The sequence below is a fragment of the Fukomys damarensis genome, unplaced genomic scaffold, assembly GCF_012274545.1.
Source record: "Fukomys damarensis isolate Sample0158 unplaced genomic scaffold, DMR_v1.0_HiC HiC_scaffold_13, whole genome shotgun sequence".
Lineage (NCBI taxonomy): Eukaryota > Metazoa > Chordata > Mammalia > Rodentia > Bathyergidae > Fukomys > Fukomys damarensis.
In genome coordinates, this window is record NW_022900925.1 from 35,376,500 (window position 1) to 35,396,298 (window position 19,799).

Genomic DNA, 19,799 nt, shown 5'->3' on the forward strand with positions numbered 1-19,799 from the left:
GTTTTTTTTTTTTTTTTTTTTTTTTTTTTTTTTGTACACTGGTTCATAGATCGGCACTTGACTTTGAACCTGGCACCAAAAGGCACAATATCTGATACCCTGTACAAGAGCTATTAGAGATGCTGCCGTGTGGATGGGCACAACCGAGCCAATCCCACTCGGGAATGGAAGGCTTGGACGGGGAGGGAGGGGAAGGCAGAGCAAGAGATGGAGAAAAACACAAGCCCACACTTCTAGCTGGGATGGGGACGAAAGTGGGCACGAGGTCTTGTTTTTCAAACCTCCAATTACCAGGAAGCAATTTCAACACTTCCTCCGTTTTCCAAAGCAGCATATTCAAAATGCCAGCAAAAGAACTCCCAACTATCTGCAAAACCCAGAGGGGACAAAGCTCACTGACATCCCTTATTGCTGAGAGTCTAAGATTCAGGGTGCCCTGTTCCCCTTGCAAAAGGGAAAATATTCTGATTTATGATCATCACAGCACATCACACTTTTAAAAAATGCTAAAGCGTGTGAGCAGGGGAATGTTTGACACCGTTTTATTTATATTCAACTTCAGTGGAAGATTAGAACCCTTTTCAAGTGCCATTTCATCGCAAGAGTTCTAGTCAGTGCGCCTATAGACACACACACAGATTCTATGCTTTGCTTTTCATTTTGTCGGTTAGTTGGTTTTGAAAGTGCAGCAATAGACCAATACCGCATTGCAGTCAATCAAATAAAAGAGAACAGAAGGCCAAGCAGTTTCGAAATGGTTATATTATCAGATTGTTTGAACATTAAATTTATCCTCATTTGCAATCCAAAATAGTTACCTGAAGTTGGCTGTTTTGTGTGTGTCTATTTACTTTTATTGTATATTTGTTTTCTAAACTCTTTGGCACAATTTTTGGGGGGCATTCAGACTGCCACGATACAAGTCAGGAGAGAGCTTTGCTTTTGTCCTGCCAATTTTGACCATGTAAAATTTGGTGTGGGCTGTGGCTTCTTTGTCTTTGACGTCTGCATTTTTGTTTTTCTATATCCTCTAACTCCACAGAGTTCTTTCTCCCCCCTCCCCCTTCTACATTCACAGTTGAACCAGATCATCATCAGGAAAGGCGCCTGTGGGAGACAGGGTAGGAGCTGACTGTGCATCAGTGTTTTCCCTAGGATAACTAGAAAAGAAAAAAAAGAAAAAGAAAAAAAAAAAAAGAAAAACCAAACCTAGAGAGCGTCTTTCCTTTTTTTTTTTTTTTTTTTTTTAAAAACACCTCTTGTGCTGCATCAGTAGACAGAACTTCGGTTAGTTTATGAAATGCAACATCTATGAAATGCAACATCTAACCCTTGTTTTCTGGGAAAAAGAAACTGCAATGACTTGAAGTTGAGAATGTGGATACCGCCGCACTCACGCACACTCATTCTCCGACCTAAAGCCCCGCCCTCCTCCTCCCGCCAGCCAGGCAGACGGTACCACGTGGCAGAGGAACAGCGAACAGCGAAGCGGGCTTGGGCCCAGGACCGTCTTTCTCTTTCTCCGCAGCAGCGCAGTACTACAGGCCGAGGCCGCCTTTTATGACACAGCGCCACAGCTGAGCCCAGTCCCTTCTCTTCTCCCAAACCAGCCCTGCACTCGGCACCGGCCAAGAGACAGGAAAGCTAGTCCTAGCCTCCACTGGGAAGACAGCTTCCACAGCCAGCAAATCCATCACTCCGCTCCTCTCCTCCAGACGGCTGGCGTCGGGGGTTTCCTAGAAGTCAGTGCTTACTTAGCTCACTAACAGCGCTGCTTGCTGGTGGCTGCGGCGGCGGCTGCTGCGGCAGGATTCTCAATATGGTGTTTTCAAGCCTCACTCACGCATCCTCTCACTCCCAAACACTCAGCATCCGTGCACACTCCTCACTTCCGGGTTTTTCAAAAGATTGGAGATTTCCAGTGGGGGTCTCAGGTTATCGTCCCAATGGTAACAGATCTGGAAACAGACAGGAACAAGACGTTAATTCTGAGAGCAGATTCCCACAGAGTTCCAACACCCAAATGCTGCAAAACGAAGCGTCCCCAGACAACGCGATCAGACAACCGTTCTTCCTGGGGGCCACCTGTCTGCCCTCACTGGCACCTACACTGGAAGTTAGGGAAGAAAATAAAACTCAAACAGCCAGCTCGAAGGTGACCTTTACAGCATGGTAGTAACAGAGGAGTTGGAGATGGGGGAACTCTTGTTCCAGAGCAGGGATTAGACGCCCGTGACGGGTCCTTCCGCAGCTCTGCAGTAAAGAGACAAGGCCAGGAGAGGTGGCGCATGCCTGGAAACCCTGCACTTGGGAGGCTGAGGCGAGAAGGCCACAAGTTTGAGGCCAACACAGGAGACTTAGCAAGAACCTGTCTCAAATAAAAATGTAACAGAGCTGGGATACAGCTCAGTGTGAAGGCCCCGGGTTCAACCTCTAGCACACGTGCACACACGAAGAGAAGAGAGTACGGCTGAGGGCGTAGCTCAGGAGTAGAGCACTTGACCGGCAAGTGCACAGTCCTGAGTTCACCTCTGCACTCTCCCTGCCAGAGGGCACAAGGAAGCGGGAGTACAAGGAGGGTCACAGGAAGATGCCTTTGCCAATGGTCTTACTGGAGCCCGGAACATTTTGGAATTCAGCCTTGGCCTTCAAAGTTCTGTTCTCCATCATCAAATATCTGGCTAAGAAAAGACTGAGGCTGCCCGACTTCCACTAGTACAAAGGGCTGACTGAGAATCACCTACGCGGGAGAGAGCGCGAACAAAATGCACCAAGGCAGCCCTCTCCGAGGGGCCTACGGAACCACTCTCTGCCTCAGACAGCTGGAGAGGGTGGCGGGGACGGGAGCTTACCAAGCTTGGTTCTTCAGTTTCCTCAGTTCTTTAGTTGCCCATGTCGCAAGGGTTTTTGCTTTGTTCGTCTTCGATCTCCGTCCTTCAGTTAACAGTTCATGAATCATCGGCCGAGCTTCTACTAATTTCAGTACATCCTTCCCGAATGCTGTACATAAGTCCCTGTGCAAACCGACACACAAGGGCATGAGCGCCTGGCCCACCGCGACAGGCACCCGAGTGGCGTGGAGCTGGCTGCAGGCTTCCCAGCACCCCCACTTTCTAGCCCGGGAAAGCTCTTGCAGGTACATGAGCTGTCACGTGGGCAGGGTGACTCGCCCCAAGGTTAACTACTAATTCACACTGAAATTCAGAATGGCCGAAGACCAGCGTCTAAAAATGCCTCAGCAATGCTCGGAGGACACGAAACAGATGCGATTTGTTGGCCAACACCAGCATTTCGCAGGGAGAAGTGACTGCTCCGGAGGCTTTGGGAGGAATCAGCCGTCATTCATGAGGGCCCAAACCTGACTGTGGGCTGCAGAAGGCCACCTCCTGTGGGCCAGGAAGGCAGCGCAGCGGCACAGTACTTGCCTGGCACCTGTAAGGCCCTCCTGAACTACTCCCATGAACAAAATAAAACCACACCGCAGAGGGGGCTGGGGCCTGACGTCCACACTGCTCTCCCAGCGCCCGGAAGCGGGTTCCGCTCACCCTATCAGGCCAGCAGCACAGGCCACGACTCCATCTGTGTGATCCTCGTCTCCAGCAATGTGGTCGATGAAAGACAGAATAAACTCTACTCTCGGCTGCACCAGCATCACATCCGCTGGGGGACAAAGACAAGGGCAGTGGGCGCTAAGTGAGGTGGCCCTGTGCCGGCTGCTCCGCGCTCACATAGTTCCCACTCATGGACCCCAGCTACTCTTCCTCAGGGCAGGGCGTCACTCTGCAGGCCCAGAAGAAGCCAAAATTCCTCTTCTCTACGCAGACAGTGCACCCTCGATCCTCGGGAGGTTCAGCACAAATATCTCCCCACCAGGAACAGCAGCACGCGGGGCGGGGTCGCTCAACAACTGCTGCTCTTGGTCGGTACAGAAGCAATCAGCACTTCGGCACTTTTCGCTGAACACCCTTGCTGGACCTTGTTTCTCGTACTGCTCCCGAAACTCAAGATAAGCGGGGCGTGGTCACGCACCCCCCCTGTGATCCCAGCACTCAGGAGGCCGAGGCAGGGGACCACTGCAGTTCGAGGCCAGCCCGGGCTGCACACTGGATGCCACACTGACTTGGACTAACAGGGACACCTTGTCTCAAGAAAGGAAGGAACGAGAGACAGCCAGGTGTAGCGGCGCAAGCCTACGCAATTCTGACAGAGGCTGAGGCAAGGAGGGCAAGGCAAAGAAAGGGAGAGAAGAAACACGACCACCTACATCTGCACACGCTACTCACTCCCCTCCTTTGAGTAGCAGATGCCAGTTCCCTAGTGACAACGGCAGGTAAGACACCGCATGTGGCCAAGTGCACAATGGCCAGGGGCTAGGGCAGCGGGCTGTATACTAACGGTGCACGTTCTCCTGGTCGCCCTTCAATCCCTGGACGATGCCGGTGTAGGCTTCCAAGCAGCCCTCTCTGAGCTCATTGAGATAATCCACCATGTCATAGTCTGACTGGAAGAGACGACACAGCAAAGCTCCGTCAGGCCACTCACCTGCAGGGCGTCGTCTGCCCCAAGTCGCCCTTCTCCAGTGACAGCTGGACCTCATGGGCAGCGCGACACCAGGCTTACCTTGTCCACCTGAGCTTGGGAGGCCTGCTGCAGAGTATTCAATACAACCTCTAGGTACTTTTTAAACTCTCCTCCAATCGCAAGGGCAATGTCACCAAACACCGAGAGAATCTGCGGCTTCACAGACCTGTGGACATTCTCATTCTGGCAAGAATAGAAACACCGAATTAATAAACGCCAAAATACATCTGGTCCCAAGATTCTAGAAACTTTGGACACAAAAATCAATGGCTGTTGTTGGATAGTAAGATGAAATATCTTTTCCTTTATATTTTGTTTTTTTTCCTCCCAAGTAGAACACAAATTCCTTTCAGCGACATCGCAAACTTTAGAATAACCTGTGAAAAGAAACAATTCTCTTCTTTGTAAGTAAGGCCGTAGCCAACATTCTAGGAGTTGCACTCGCGGCTCCCCGTGACGGACTGGAGCCCCTCGGAAGCCTGGCTCCCCAGTGCGTGTGACACTCACCCCCAAGTTCTCCAGCAGCAACTGCATCACCTCGTCACAGAAGGGCAAGATGTTGGACTGCAGGGCCCGGCACAGGTCTCCCACCAAGCCCACTGCTGCCAGGCAAACCTGCGAGGAACCAAGAAGTTACCTCCAGACAGAGAAGGCTGCCACAGGGTTAGGTGTGGCTTTTACATGACCTGCCCCACAGCTGTGATCAGTTCATTTAACAACTGAAAGGGCAGGAAGGGAAGGAGGACCACTGGAAACGTCACTTTGGTAGCAGTGTTTATTCGCCGGGGATGGCGGGGCAGAGCGGGGGTTTAAAGAGGGCTCTGCTCTCAAGGGGTGCAGACGGCAGGGCTCTGGAGCTGCCCTTGCAGTCGCCCGGGGTCCTTGTCTCTGGGGGAGTCCACACCCTGCACTGCAGACTCCTGGTTCAGATATGGCAACAACACACAGCGCCAAGGTACAAATACGGAGTCCACCAGAACCTGACTGTGCTAAGGTGACCGTGAGTTAGAGACGAGAAATACAACGCGGTGATAACCAAATGGGTTACTGGAAAAGAGCATATCCCACCTGGTACTCAGCATAGTTTTTCAATCCGATGCCCAGGAAGGGTTTAAAGGCATCCATATACTTAAGGAATTCGCCACCCAACACTGTAATGAAACAAACTATTAGCTAATGACGACAGCAGAGGACGTCAGAGATGAGCACGGTAACCAGCCCAGACCTCCTCAAGTGTGTTCGCTCCAGGCAGGATGGGTGGACAGGACCCGACCGCTGTCTCCGCCATCAAGATGAAGGCGGGTCTCGAAGCAGCAGGGTTTATAACTGCTGGCCTGATTCCTATGCCCAGGCGGTACCACCCCTCCACAGGATGGAATGTAATTTTGGCTGAAACAAAGTAGCATGGCCCTAACGAACTCCAAGTTAATTCTGAACTGAGCCTAGGACACTGCCTCCTGTCCCCACCCACCTGGTGACAGTGTCTTCAGCTTTACTCCCGGCCCGGCAGTTCTTCCCAGAAGGGCACGGCAGGCCCGGGCAGGGAAAGCAGCCACCCCAGGAGCCAGAATTAACTTCCTTGTCCTTTCCAGGTGTCACATGCTGCCAGGCCAGCTGGCCACACAGTTTTTCTGCCAGAAATAGGTCTGGTTCTCAGGAGAGCGGTCCTTAGGTAATGGCCTCAGCAATACACGCCTAAGTCCTCCTGAAGAAGCATTCTAGGCTTCTAAAGTGCTCTGGAATGTGCCGTGAATGGCCCTTCAGAGGCAAGTCTGATACGCCCCACCACAATTCTGCATAGCCAGACACGTAAGCATCAGAAACCGGGGCCAGTGATTCAGCTCTATGGCGCTAAGCCTGCCTGTCAAGTGTGAGGTCCTAAGTTTGATCCTCAGCACGGGGGGGGCGGATCACTTAATTCCTATAAATCACTCCATGCTGCATTCCACCCCACACAGGCACCGTGATGTGTCAGGGGGCCAAGTAACACAGCCAGACCAGGAGGTGCCGCGTGACCCCTGGAAGCTTGCCCCCGCTGCTCCTGATGGGAGCCAAACCTCAATAAAACAAGTTGAGTCAGACAGGAAGAAGGAATTTGGAGGGACACAACTTTGCTAAATTTCCCCTGGAAAGCAAATAATATTAGCTGCAAAGTGGCCCGGGTCTCCTCAGAGCCCGGTGAGGCGGTTACAGGGCCCTGAAGAAGTCCGCGGGCTAGGAGCACCCCCGCCCGGCCCGCCTGGCCCCTGACCTTCCACCAGCGTGCTGACAGCCATCAGGGCATCCTCCTGTACGCCCCCCGACCCGGCCGTGCTCTGGAACATCCTCAGGAGGGAGGCCATGACCACGTCGGAGATCTGCAGAGCGTCCTGGTGCTGTACCTTCCGCAGAACATTCTGTGCAGGGAACGAAGGGTCAGGCATCCACTCAGTCCAAACCCTCCGCTCTCAAACCACACCTGCTCTCCAATCAACGAGGCCCTGGACAGGTACAAACTCAGCAACAGAAACGCAACCCTCTGTACTGCAGCTCCTCAGCAGTTATGTGTGTGGGACAGGTCCCCCAAGCGATCTCTGCACTCTTACAGGAGTGACAGTCAAGTATCTGAGCACGAAAGGCCGTTTTAGGCATTGTTACTCATAAAGCAAACAAAAAGCGCCACTTCTCGCACCCCGAGCCATTTCGAGGCAGCGTCCAGGCAGCGCACTCCCACTGCTTGTGTGTGTGGCACTCATGAGGAGCGGGGACTCCACCACTGAGCTCTACCCAGCCCTTGTGACTTTGCAGAAACTCTCACTATGTTGCTCAGGGTGGCCTCAAACTTGTGGTCCACCTGCCTCAGCCTCCTAGCAGCTGGGCTAACAGCTATGTGACCACAATGGCTAAGAAACGGTCCCGCTAACAGGAAGGCACCCGATTCCTTCCGATTCCATACACCCTCGTCCCACCTCCCTCCTCGTTCCTCTGCTTCAACTCCTGTCCCCGAACCGCTCCTGCATCAGTCTGACAAGAAATGACGCTTTCCTAACATTCATCTCCTAGAAACAGTCTGGGCAAAAGGGAGCTCAGAGGTAAGCTGGCCCAGTCAGCCACTTCAATGCTGGAACCCGGCACCTACTTTTAGCTTCAGACAAGTTCCAGGGCTTCCCTTTTGTTCTCTGCTAGAAAAGGGAAGAGCTCTTCAGCCGCTTTCTGGGTTGAGAGCCACATTTTATTTTCCTTTTTTCCTGTCTCCCCTGAAAAAGCCTCCACTGTGAACAGGAGGCCATGTAATGATGTAACAGCACTGAAGCCTCTGACAGCAAAGCTTCCAAAAGATGACGGCAGGTGAGCCCCAGCTGAGAAGTGCATCCAACCCAGGCTTGGACAATCTCACAAAACCCACACTGAAAGCTGCTGGCACCGACTGGCTGTTCGGCTGGCGGGGTAGCACGCGGAGGCGTCTCCTTCCTGATGCTGCCCAAGACGCACAGGGAGCTCCGGCCAAGGGCAGAAGGCAGAAAGCCCTCTCCCGTCCAGCCACAGACTAGGATTTGAAGACCCAGGCGGCCAGCGAGCGCCACCCACACCCTGCAGGGCTCCCCGGGACCCCAGCCAGGGAGGAGGTAAAGAAAGGGCCGCCATACCTGAAGCGTGGCGCAGAGCAGAGACTGGAGGTCATTAAACTGGATTCTGTCTGATGTGCTCTGGATGTGTGACTAGGAAAGAAGAAAACATCAAGTTCTGACAAAAACATCCACTTTTGCTGGGGCTCAAAGGAACATTAAAAACCTTTTCAGGTGCTAATGTAGCAAAGTAAAAACACACAGGAGATACGTGGTGTAACAGGCATGAGTGAGCTATGATAAGCGAGGCAAACATTAAGTGGCAGGGTTTTTCCTTCTTTCTTCTCCAAGACAGAGTGTCGTGTTTGTAGCCCAGGCTGGACTTGAACCCATGGCAATCCTGCCGCCTCTGCCTCCCAAGTGCTGGGATGACAGGTGTGGGATGCTTTTTCTTTTCTTTTCTTTTCGGGGACTGAGGAGTCAACAGAGGCCCTTGTTCAAGGCTGTGTTTCTCACAACTGAGAAAACACTCCCTTTAACGCGGAAAAGAAGCGGCAGTCCTGAAAGGAGCGCTGTGCCACAGGACTGCTCCCGCCCGGCAGACGGCGCTCGAGCCTCACCTCCATCTGCAGCACCTGCTGCAGTCGCTCCATGATGACCAGAGTCGTTTTCTGGACTGCAGGGTAGCAATCCTTGGCACTGTTCTTCACAATTTCCATTAGCGATTCATACGCAGAGCTCCGCAGGTTGTTCTGGTGTCCATCGGGCCTGTGAGGAACACACAGCAAGATCTTAAAGCCTCGACTATCCAGACTGAGAACAAAGGATGGAAACATCGCTGCAACCTATTTTCCCTCTCTCCAAAAACAGGAAACCAGAAACCAACAAGAGTTTGTTTGGCTTGAGTCTGGTGACACAACATCTAAGAACCAAAAATTTCAAAGTCTTTTGAGCTAATGGCTATGTTTATCTCCAGGCCTGGTTAAAATTCAGAATGGCCACTTGGGAAATAGGGGGAAAATGGGCTGAAATGGCAAAGGACCCATGTGGACAAGTCGAGTGGTCACCTGCCCACTGTTCGAACTTAAATACCAACATTCCTCAAGGACGCATTCATGTAACAACGCGTACAGACAGGGACTAGGGAGGCCACCAGATCCCCGGGGCTTAACCTCCTCAGTGGGTCCATCCATGACGATCTGGTGACTGGGGGATGAGGGAAACAGGAGGGGCTTGGCGAAGCGAGTGCCTCCGGTCCCTAACCTTCCCCTCAGGCTGTCTCATCACCTGCTTCCTGACTGCCCCAGGTGAGTTTTCCTGTTTCCTCTTCCTACCATGCAGTTTCCGCCTAGCCACAGTCCTAAAAGCAAGGGAAGGAGTCACCAATCATGGACTGAAACCCCTGAAACCGGAAGCCAAGATCTATCTTTTCAAAGTTTTATTCAAGTCCTCGGTCACCGGACAAAAACCTGACTAATACATAACTCTGAGGCAGGTAGGTAAAGCGATTTTCTTCACACACTTCCAAGGGAGGCCTGCACAGAATCCTGAGCAGAGCAAGGATGAGTTAGCTAAGCACGGAAGACCCAAGGCTCATGCCTTCCTGAGGGGTCACTCTGCTCACGGCTTGACCTGAGGTAATGCGTGCATCAAACAGGAACGACTCAAAGGTGTACCCAAACTCTAGTTCTGCATCCAGTGTCCAGCATCACAAACAGTGATTTGGGTGGCAATTCAACTCCTACTGAATGGTGCCACCATTCCACTTTACACCACTCAAACACTGGCTGTAAGCTGGGGGTTAAGCTCAGTGGTTCTGCTGCCTGCCTCGTAAGCACAAGGACCCAAATTCGATCCCCGGTACCCACCCCCCAAAATCTAAAGTTTTGGCCGGGCGTGGTGGTGCAGGCCTGTAATCCCAGCACTCAGGAGGCTGAGGCAGGAGGATCAAATCACTGTGAGTTCGAGACCAGCCTGGGCTATATAGTGAATTCCAGGTCAGTCTCAACTACACAGTGAGATCCTGTCTCAAAAAACCAAACCAAACCAAAACAAACCAAACCAACACTGGCTGTGATCCAGCAACAGCACACTGAAGAGAACGCTCCAATCACTTCCTCTCTGAAGCAGAGAAAGAGACTAAGATTGTAACTGTAAACCAGACAATTCAAAGGTAGGCATAGTCTCCACTTCTCCTTCCCTCTCTCCTTTACTTAAATCATCAATGTGCACCATAAACTTCCTTTAATTCCCACAGAGCCTATCCTATGACATTTCTAAGCCCACACTCCCTTCTGCGGGCTGGTGGTCACCTGTCTGTGGTCTCCAGGAGCTTCTGAACTATGAGTTCAAACGAAGACGATAAGCAATAGGTGGCGGGTTCTTCCTGATCGTCGGCTACATCAGCAGCTTCATAAGCAGCTTCAGCCAAACTGGAGAAAGCCTGAAACGCATGCGAATTACAGCATCAGTCAAGAGAGCCGGCTGCAGTCACCACACTTGCTCCCCTCCACCTGAGAGCACAGAGATCGCTGCTCGGAGGCTCCAGGGGCCCACGCTGGCTCAGTGCCCGGGCCGCCTATCCTCCTCCCCCCCTGCCCCTTTCTCAGATTGTACCTTAGTCAAAGCTTTTGGTCCCTAAGCAAATCAAGGAAGAGGTCTCCTTGCTGGGTCTCCCCATGACTGCTCTAGGTGCCTCAGGAGCCTGCACCAAGCGTCAACAGGTCCCAAGAGCTCCTGCATTTGCGTCTCCCCCACATTTCAGTCCAGGACGTGAGAAAGTCGGCAACACTCAGAGCCTTCCAGGAAAGCAATGCACTGCCTCCTTCACCTCCTACCTTCCTGCCAACGGCTCAGCCACTCCCATCGCACCGGGAAAAGAGCCCTTACCCAGCACACATTGGAAGCCACCCGGGGCTCGGCACCGAGGCCTTCGATCAGACACTGCAGCAGGGGCGCCAAGTACACGTCGTTGATGGCAGCTTCTGGGAGCAGCTCACAAATTCTGCCCACCGTCCACGCAGTTGTGTCTCGAACGACCACGCTGGGGTCTTTCATTAATTCTATTAGGGTGGGCATAGCCTAAAACACAGTCGGAGAACAAAGGTGAAAACTCATGTTGGCCCGGGATGTAGCTCAGTGGCACCACGCCTGCCTTGCAAGCGCAAGGTTCTGAGTTCGATCCCCGGAAACCCCCAAAAAAGATTCATGAGGACGCCAGCTACCATGGAGAAATACTGACGTAAGATGGAACTTTAACTCAAAGACATTTCTGAAATATCAAATCACACCAGTGTAATGTGAGAAAGCCCTGCTCACCTCACCAAACGCCAAGATTCAATGTAAAGTCTGGGACAAATTTCCTGCACTTTACTCTGAGTGACTCAGGCCTAAGACGCCATCATGCAGTTACGACGGAATCAGGCTACACTCTGCACGCATGAAATACAAGTATAACACATCCTGTGTCCCTCAGATCAGCCAAACACTCAGCCCTACACCACTGGCAATGTCACCCAAAGCGTGGAATAATAATCCTCTCATCAAAAATTGCAAGGCAGCCGGGTGTGGTGGCGCACGCCTGTAATCCCAGCACTCAGGAGGCCGAGGCAAAAGGATCACTGTGATTTCCAGACCAGCCTGGGCTACATATTGAGTTCCAGGTCAGCCTCAACTACATAGTCAGACCCTGTCTCAAAAAAGCAAAATAAATAAATAAAAATTGTGAGGCACATGGCACACACTTAATCATCTTAGCTACCTGGGAGGCTGAGGAAAGGAGGTTTAAACTTTGAGGCCAGCCTGGGCAACTTGGCAAGACCCTGCCTTTAAGAAGGGCTAAGGGGAAGCACAGTGGAGACTGCTTACCACACAGCATGTGTAAGACACCAGACTCAATCCCCAATGTGGTGAGAAAATCAAAAAAGAATTGGGGCTAGGGATTTAGCTCAGTGGTTCCACTGCTTGCCTGGCAAGCACAAGGTCCTGAGTTCAATCCTTGGTTCCAAAAACAAAAAAAGAATTATGTACCTTAAAAAAAGTATATAAAAAATGTTACCCTTACCAACAGCATGACTCTCTGGAATGACTGTTTCTAAACATAACGGTATACTCGAGGAAAAGGTCGGAACCGTCACTACTCCGGTTTGCGCTCCCACCCCACTGTACCTGTATAACTAGTGGTTTGAGCTGACTGGGCTCCGGACCTTCCAGGATGCTGCCGAAAGCCATCACCGCAGCATCCCGGTACCGCCAGTCCGGGTTCTTGATGTGCTCCTTGATGAAGGGGAGGACGTGCGGCACGATGTCGTCCTCGCAGCAGGTGGACAGCAGCATGAGGCACACCCCAGCAGCCTTGCAGGGGTTCCAGTCATCGTCGTCATCATTTTCGTCCTGAGAGGCAGCGAGAGACTGGGTGAGCTGCTGTTCAAATCACTACTTTTGCCAGGCCTGGAGGCGCTCGGCTGAGGGAGGCTGAGGCAGGGGAATTGGCTGTGCACTGGGAGGCCAGCCTGGGTTACAAAGTGAGTTCAAAGACAGCCTGAACTACAGAGCAAGACCCTGTCTTGGGCTGGGGATTTAGCTCAGTGGTTCCACCACCTGCCTGCCAAGTCCCAAGAACCCGAGTTCGATCTCTGGAATCAAAAAAAAAACCAGCAGCAAGAATAAAAAAAAAAAAAATCACCAAACTTATTTTTTAATCTCTTTCAAAGACTCAACACCTCATAGGCCTTGTTAAGTTGAGGCTCAGAGACAAAGATTCTCCTTGGTACCATATATGGCAAACTTCACTGAACAGCAAGAATGAAATAAAATGGGGAGCTGGGATCTGGGCGTGGTGGCACATGCCCGTAATACCAGCACTTGGGAGGCCGAGGCAGACAGATCACTGTGAGTTCGAGGCCAGCTTGGGCTACATAGTGAGTTCGAGGCTGGCCTGAGCTAGAGAGAGACCCTGTCTCGAGAAAAAAAAAAAGAAAAAGGAGGCGAGTAGGACTGGGGGTGGTAGCCCACACTTGTAAACCACAGTACTCAGGAGGCTGACGCAGGAGGTCAGCTATGGAAACTTCAAACCCAGCCCGGTAACTTAGTGACACGCTGTCGCAAAAATACAAAAGCAAAATAGGGCTGGAGATGTGTGGCTCAGTGGCAGGACACTTGCCTGCCATGTGTGAATCCCTGGGGTTCACAATCCTCATTAGTGCTAAAAATAAATAATAAAAATTAAAAGTTAAAAGGGAGGCCAGGTGTGGTGGCACAGACCTGTAACACCAGCACTTGGGAGGCTGACGCAGGAGAATAACCAGGAGTTCTAGAATAGCCTGGGCAACTCAGTGGTCTGAGGCCAGCCTGAAATAACAAGGCCCTGTCTCAAAAAACAAAAACAAAAAAGCAAGGAGTGTGCTAAAGAACACCTGGAATCCCAGGTACCTGAGAAGCTAAGGCAGTAAGAATGGCAAGTCCTACTCCAGCCTGAGCAACTGAGACTGTTTCAAAATAAAAAAGGACTGAGGCCGGAGATTTAGCTCAGTGGTTCCACTGCCTGCATCACAGGCTCAAGGTGCCAAGTTTGGTCCCCAGTATAAAAAAACAAAAAGTAAAATAAAATAAACGAAAAGGATTGGGATGTACTTCAGTGGTACAGCACTAGGGCCTGCGTTCAATCCCCAGTACGATCAGAAAGGAAAAGCATGAGGCACATCTTACTCAGATTGTCCTTTTAATTTAGGACCCAGGTGTGACTTCTGTTTGCAATGCTGGGGATCAAGCCCAGGCACCCTACCACTGAGCTGTATCACACTGCCCAGGTGGGCGCTGAACTTGCAACCCTGCGCCGCCACCTCCCTCGGTACAGGGGTTTTAGCCATGCACACTACGCCCAGCTCAGGTCCACCTTCGCACTGTACTCAGTCACCCAGCACAACCACTCAAGTCACCCGTGCTGCTTCAGAAAAATCACACACATAAAAAACTTTTGTTCTCAAGTAAGAAAAGCAGAAAACATACAAAAGCAAAAATATTAAAAGATGCAAGTAGCCACTGTGAAACTGAAAAAAAGAGATGAAAATTCAATGGGGGAAATAAAAGCCTAATAAATAGAAAAAGAACTCAAGGAACACTCAGTCCATTTCAAACCAAGCCAATCTCTGGTGATCAGAGACTACTGACAGATCTGTCCCCAGAAAGTTAGACTTCTGTGTACAAAGAAATTTTCTAGCACGCCCAGTTACCATCCCTGATCTCCCAGGCACCACCAGACCTTCGGTGTTATTTCACACATACCAGGAAAGGTGAGGTGGCAGGAAGTCTCCCCAGATGCCACCTCGAAAGGCAAGAGAGCAGCAAGCATGAGACACCTTCACAGCAAAAAGCTCCTACAGTTGTGCACTAGTCTTGGAGCTACAGACAGCCCTAGTTTTATTCTGCCCCAGATGTTAACCAACTTGAAGGATCAGAAGCTCCTTTTCACAGGCTGCAATTCCTCACCAAGTAACTTGTATCCAACCTCATCAGCACTTAAAAAAACAATGCATCCCAAAAATTCACGAAGATATCCCAGATATCTCTCCCCAGCCTCTTCCTTACTGCCGTTTTCCTGAAAACATCTCTCCTATTGGTGGCCTTCAGGAAACCGCAGCAGGGAGTGGCTTTGTTACAAATCAAGTCTCTTGAGATACTGAGACCCTGCTCTCCACAGACAACTCAGAGCCTGGGGGATCGAGCAGGCCCAGCCCCGCCGCTCCTGAGTCATCTACCACGGAGCGGAGCGTCAGCCAGTGCACCGGCTGCCAAGCTCCTCCATGGAAACCGGTCCACAGCAAACCAACCCACTCTGAGGCTTCACAGCCCACCCGGGGGGGCGGGGAGAGCCTCACCTGCTTAGTTAGTGTCTGCGTGAGGATGGGGACCAGGTACTGTAGGGCTCCCTTGGCGTAAAACTTGCTGGTGTGCTCAGGGGGCCGTCCTTGTTCTGCTGCCTGAGGAGAAAGGCAAAGCAAACGTTAGCCGAAAGCAAACCAAGGGCACAATCAGAGCTGCCCAGGGTAACAGACATAGGGACAGAGGCCAATGTCCTCTGTGCTCTTCTCCCCTTCCCAGGTATTAGAGATGGAACCCAGGGTCTTGAGCGTGTTAAATCAAGTGCTCTGCCACTGAGCTACATCAGACATCTGAGTTGCTGAGGCTGGTTTTCAACCTGCAACCCTCCTGGCCTGACTCCTGGTGTGGCTGGAATCACAGGTGTGCGGCACCACACCCAGCTAGCATTCACCAGCTGAAGTTGCTGACTTTTGGGTCTGCTCCAATGAAATTCTTTCAGGCCGTAAGTGCCATCTTTGTTAAAAGACCAAAGCAACCCTTAAGAATTACATTTTTTCCCCACCAGCTCAATGCAGCTTAACAACCTGACATCTAGTGCTCTTTGAAATCAAGAGATGCACAAAGTTTACATAAGGATGCCAAAAATAAAGCTGTATTTTCAGAAATTGTGTACAGAGACAGACAAGGTTGCAAACAAAGCTTAATTTCAAGTACAGAATAACTGTTTCCCACGTGAGACTCCTTCACTAGCATCCATAAACTATCAATTATACATATTAAGCTTGTTGTAGGGCTTTGGTCTTTTTGTTCTGTTTTTTTTGTGTCGTTTGTTTTTACTGACAGAGCCTTGCTGTGTAGGCTGGGCTCAGCTTCACTCACTATGCAACCTAGGCTGGCCTCAAAGTCGTGATGAGCCTCCTGCCCCAGCCTCCAGTGCTGGGATTACAGGCCTGTGCCACCACACTCAGCCTGTACTACAGAACTTGAGAAAGTAAATTTCAAAGCCGGGCGTGGTGGCACACACCTTTAATCCCAGCACTTGGGAGGCTGAGGCAGGAGGATCGCTGGGAGTTCAGACCAGCCTGGGCTACATAGTGAGTTCCAGGTCAGTCTCACTACATAGTGAGACCCTGTCTCAACCCCCGCACCAAAAAGAGAGAAAGCAAATTTCAGCATCAGGTGTCCCCTGTATAAACTGCCTGCCTGCTGCCCCCTGGTGTCCACAGCAGTAACCACCAGCAGTAAGTAAGTCCCGCCCAGAACCAGCAGGAACACAGCTGCCTCATTACCAACTTGTCTCGGTGTGTGAGGGCTTCCACCCGGCAACGGCAACGGCAACGGCTGGGCAAAAGGACAGCGACCCTTTCCCAGGCTCACCTCAGAAGCCTCGATGGCCAAATCCATCTCCTCATCGCAGACATTGGACCAGAATTCTATCCCTTGCAGGGCCACCTCATCTATGTCGCTTTTCATGGCTTCAATTGTGATCTTAGGAGAGAAAATACAACACCCCCGGCCCAGCTAAGTACTGATTCACCTTAGACCCTTTCTTTAATCCGACATTCCATTCAGGTTTCAAAAACACAATTTGTAAAAAGTCAGTTCTGAAATGAAGGTTAAAAAGAGGAAAACTATTTTCAAAATAGCATCCCTTTAAGCATCACAAAGACAGCAAACTTTTTTTTGGAAATATCACATAATACTCAGACTCAAGGTATTTCATAACGTTAAATGCAAAATTTCAACATTATAAGACAACTAAGAAGAATGACGAGTCCCGAAATTAGCTGCCAGCCATAAATCACATAAAATACTCACTGCAAAGAGAGCAGGACCCATGTAGGTCTCCATGTACTGATAATACAAGGACATTATCTTGACCAGATTCTGTAAAGCAGCCACTCGTACCTTTAAGAAGAGAGTGAATAACTTACTAAAACAGCAGTGCCGTTTGTGAAGGCGGACACCAGTGTGCCCACGATCTAACAGCAGGCGTAGTTCACGTTATCGCCCCAAATTAATCTCACCCTACAATTTCCATCATCCATTCCTACATTTCACTGTTCTTCCTTCGCAGATGCCTTGGGAACCCATGGCAGGACTAAACTCACTAATGCCGTTCAGACTGAAGACGCTACTTTCGCCAGTTTCAAGCACTACAAGTTTTGGTTACAGCAATAGCAAAACTGCTACAGTGACTACAGTGGAAAACGGCCACCTGAATGGCCCATGGCAACCAATAAAATAGCAGCGTGGAGCAAACCGTTTCTCCCTTAAACCACCCCCTTTGCTGCAGGACTGGGAAGCGTGCACTGCCACTCTACCACTGAACTGCGTCCCCAGCCCCGCCACGCCCCACTTTTGAGACAGGGCCTCGCTGTGGCCTCTTTGGCCTTGAACCTGTACTCCTGCTGCTGGCCTCCTGAAAAGCCTTTCAAGAGGATGTTTATTTCCGGTCTTCCAAGAATACCATTCTCTAGGCTGGGGATTAGCTCAGGGGCAACACATCTACTTGGCAAGCGCGACGCGAGGTCCTGAGTTCGATCCCCAGTACCAATAAAACAAAAGGACTGTTCTCTCTTCTAATACATTGGAGAAGAACAATCTGTCACACCTGCTTCTTAAACCCATTGATTCTCCAAGGTTCCAAGCTCTGTATGACAGCTGCACCGCCCAGGGAGGTGTGAGAGACATTTTCCCACGTGGCCTCACTTACCCTCGTATCTGGACACTGGGTGGCTTCACAGACCACCTGCATGATAAAGTGCCTTTCGGACTGCAGGAAGAATGAAGACAAAAGAGAATTAGGAGACAAAAACCACACATAAAGATTTCCAGATTCTCTCTGCAGAGAAAACCCTTCATCCCTTAGGCCCCTGTGCAAGCCCAGCGTGGCCCTATGACGCTTCCTGGAGGCGAAGGGGGCACTAGGGAGGCCTGAAGTTCCCTCAGTGTCTGCTACGGACTGGCCCTAGACGAAGGCCTAATCCTTTAATCCTCAACATGACCTTCGCTAACAGGGCTTCAGGAAGAAGCTGACAGGAGAATGTAGGCCAAAAGGTCAGGTAAAAATAGTTACAAGAAAAACAACCTTCATGTAGGAAAAGCAGCCAGCTTGCATTTATTAAAATTGAGAATTCCAAACATCTGCTTTATTTCAGAGACCAAATTTGTTTCGGGGAAGATGGAAAATCTGTATCAAATGTGTTGAGCAATGAACTTCATTTGCTGCTCTCCCCCTTTTAAAGTTCAAAAGGAAATCCTCGTTTCAAATCGAGCAGAGAGGTGCACGCTCTGCCTTCTTAGACCTCGCAAACACGGCAAATACACAAGGAAACGCTGCCCACTCCGAGACGAGCCCCGGCACCTCCCGCCACCTGGGCCAACCACGAGACATGCCGCGCAGTGAAATGTGCAGCGCTGCCAGACTCCACGTACACCTGAGGTCTAAGGCAGGCAAATTCACAGGAACAGGGCACGACGGGGGAAAACTGCGGAGATGCTCGAAGCTCTGAACACAGTCCCGTAACTGTGGACGCACACTTGGCCACACGCCTCAACAGGGTTTGCTTTTATCTTCGTTCTGTTGGTGGGGCTGGGGATGGACCTTAGAGGCGCTGTGCGCTCACGCCATGTCCTCCTTTTATTTCAAGACAGGGTCCCCGCCAAGTGGCCCAGGTTGCCCTGGAACTTACTGAACTCCTGCTCAGCCTCCTGAGTAGGTGGGATGACAGGTGTGCACCAGTGCCTCTGGCTGAGCCAGTAAATGTTACATTACATATATTTTATCACACTTCAAACAGAGCCAGGTACAGCAGCACACACATCTTGTCCCAGCTCTCAGAGGCTGAGGCAGGATTCCAAATCTGACCCCAACCTGGGTAACTTAATGACTTACGGAGAACCTGTCACAAGGGGCAAAAAGGATGGGGGAAGTATTCTTAGGACAAACACTTCATGTGCCCGATGAGAATGGCAAATATCTACTTCATGCCATGTCTCCCCACACAAAACTCAACCAGAACAGAGAGCGAAGCTTCTACACAACTTCCCAACACCACCTCTAGGAACTCTACCGGCGCGGGGCGGCGCGGCCTCTGTACCAGGGCGTCTACTGGAGGAAACCAACCTCTTTGTCGAAGTTGGCTTTGGTGAACTCCAGCGAGTTCAGGAGTGCATTCGTAGCAGCTAGCTTCACATTATTGCTTGGCTCTTCTTTCCTCATCCCCTGGATTATGGCAGTCAGAATCTCATTGGACTTATCCTGTAGCTGCTCTGGGTCCTGAAACCAGACAAGAAGCGCCGTGAACCTGACAGCCAGCTCCTACCCATCAGCAGCCCTTCAATCGCAAAATCCGCAGCGAGTGCCAGGACCTGGTGATCTTTCCCACCCTGCACTCGGGGACAGCAGTGCCAGGACCTGCCAATCTCCCAAGGGCTGGCAGTCCGAAGCCCAACTGCGACACGCTCATCATCAACTCCAATTCGGGGCTCTCAAGTGTATGGACCCAGGGCACCTTCCGCACAAAGGGAGATGGCAGTCTGGTGTCTTGCCCAGGGCCAGGGATCAGCGCCTAAGCACAGCACTAGGGACATGTAGGTCTGAACGGTCAAGCACTGTGGGCTCCATGCTTTGACGGGGGCGACTTCTTTGCGACAACAGCCCTGGGAGGGCTGCGTGTAACACTGTGCTGTGGGGCTCTAGGGGTGAAACCAATGCAAGAAGAGTTGGCAAACCCAGCATGGTGGAAAAAAAGCCCACATGGGCTGGGGATTTAGCTCAGTGGTTCCATAACCTGCCTCGAAAGCACAAGAACCCGAGTTTGATCCCCAGTACAAAAAAAAAAAAAAAAA

The 19,799-nt window shown here is 51.0% G+C and overlaps 1 protein-coding gene across 1 annotated transcript in view; it reads right to left on the reverse strand.

The window, feature by feature from the left end:
- Positions 1-744: 744 nt before the first annotated feature.
- Kpnb1 (karyopherin subunit beta 1) overlaps positions 745-19,799 on the reverse strand; it is a 29,520-nt gene continuing 10,465 nt past the window's right edge. Inside the window, exons 3-20 of the mRNA XM_010620086.3 lie at positions 19,075-19,227; positions 17,662-17,721; positions 16,764-16,853; positions 16,323-16,433; positions 15,002-15,103; positions 12,294-12,518; positions 11,016-11,207; positions 10,439-10,569; positions 8,747-8,894; positions 8,208-8,279; positions 6,833-6,977; positions 5,650-5,732; positions 5,089-5,196; positions 4,621-4,764; positions 4,396-4,501; positions 3,546-3,660; positions 2,853-3,014; positions 745-1,958 (exon numbers count right to left, since the gene is read on the reverse strand). Coding sequence (XP_010618388.1) covers position 1,958; positions 2,853-3,014; positions 3,546-3,660; positions 4,396-4,501; positions 4,621-4,764; positions 5,089-5,196; positions 5,650-5,732; positions 6,833-6,977; positions 8,208-8,279; positions 8,747-8,894; positions 10,439-10,569; positions 11,016-11,207; positions 12,294-12,518; positions 15,002-15,103; positions 16,323-16,433; positions 16,764-16,853; positions 17,662-17,721; positions 19,075-19,227 — 2,148 coding nt within the window. The 3' untranslated portion in view covers positions 745-1,957. The remainder of the gene's footprint in view (positions 1,959-2,852; positions 3,015-3,545; positions 3,661-4,395; positions 4,502-4,620; positions 4,765-5,088; positions 5,197-5,649; positions 5,733-6,832; positions 6,978-8,207; positions 8,280-8,746; positions 8,895-10,438; positions 10,570-11,015; positions 11,208-12,293; positions 12,519-15,001; positions 15,104-16,322; positions 16,434-16,763; positions 16,854-17,661; positions 17,722-19,074; positions 19,228-19,799) is intronic.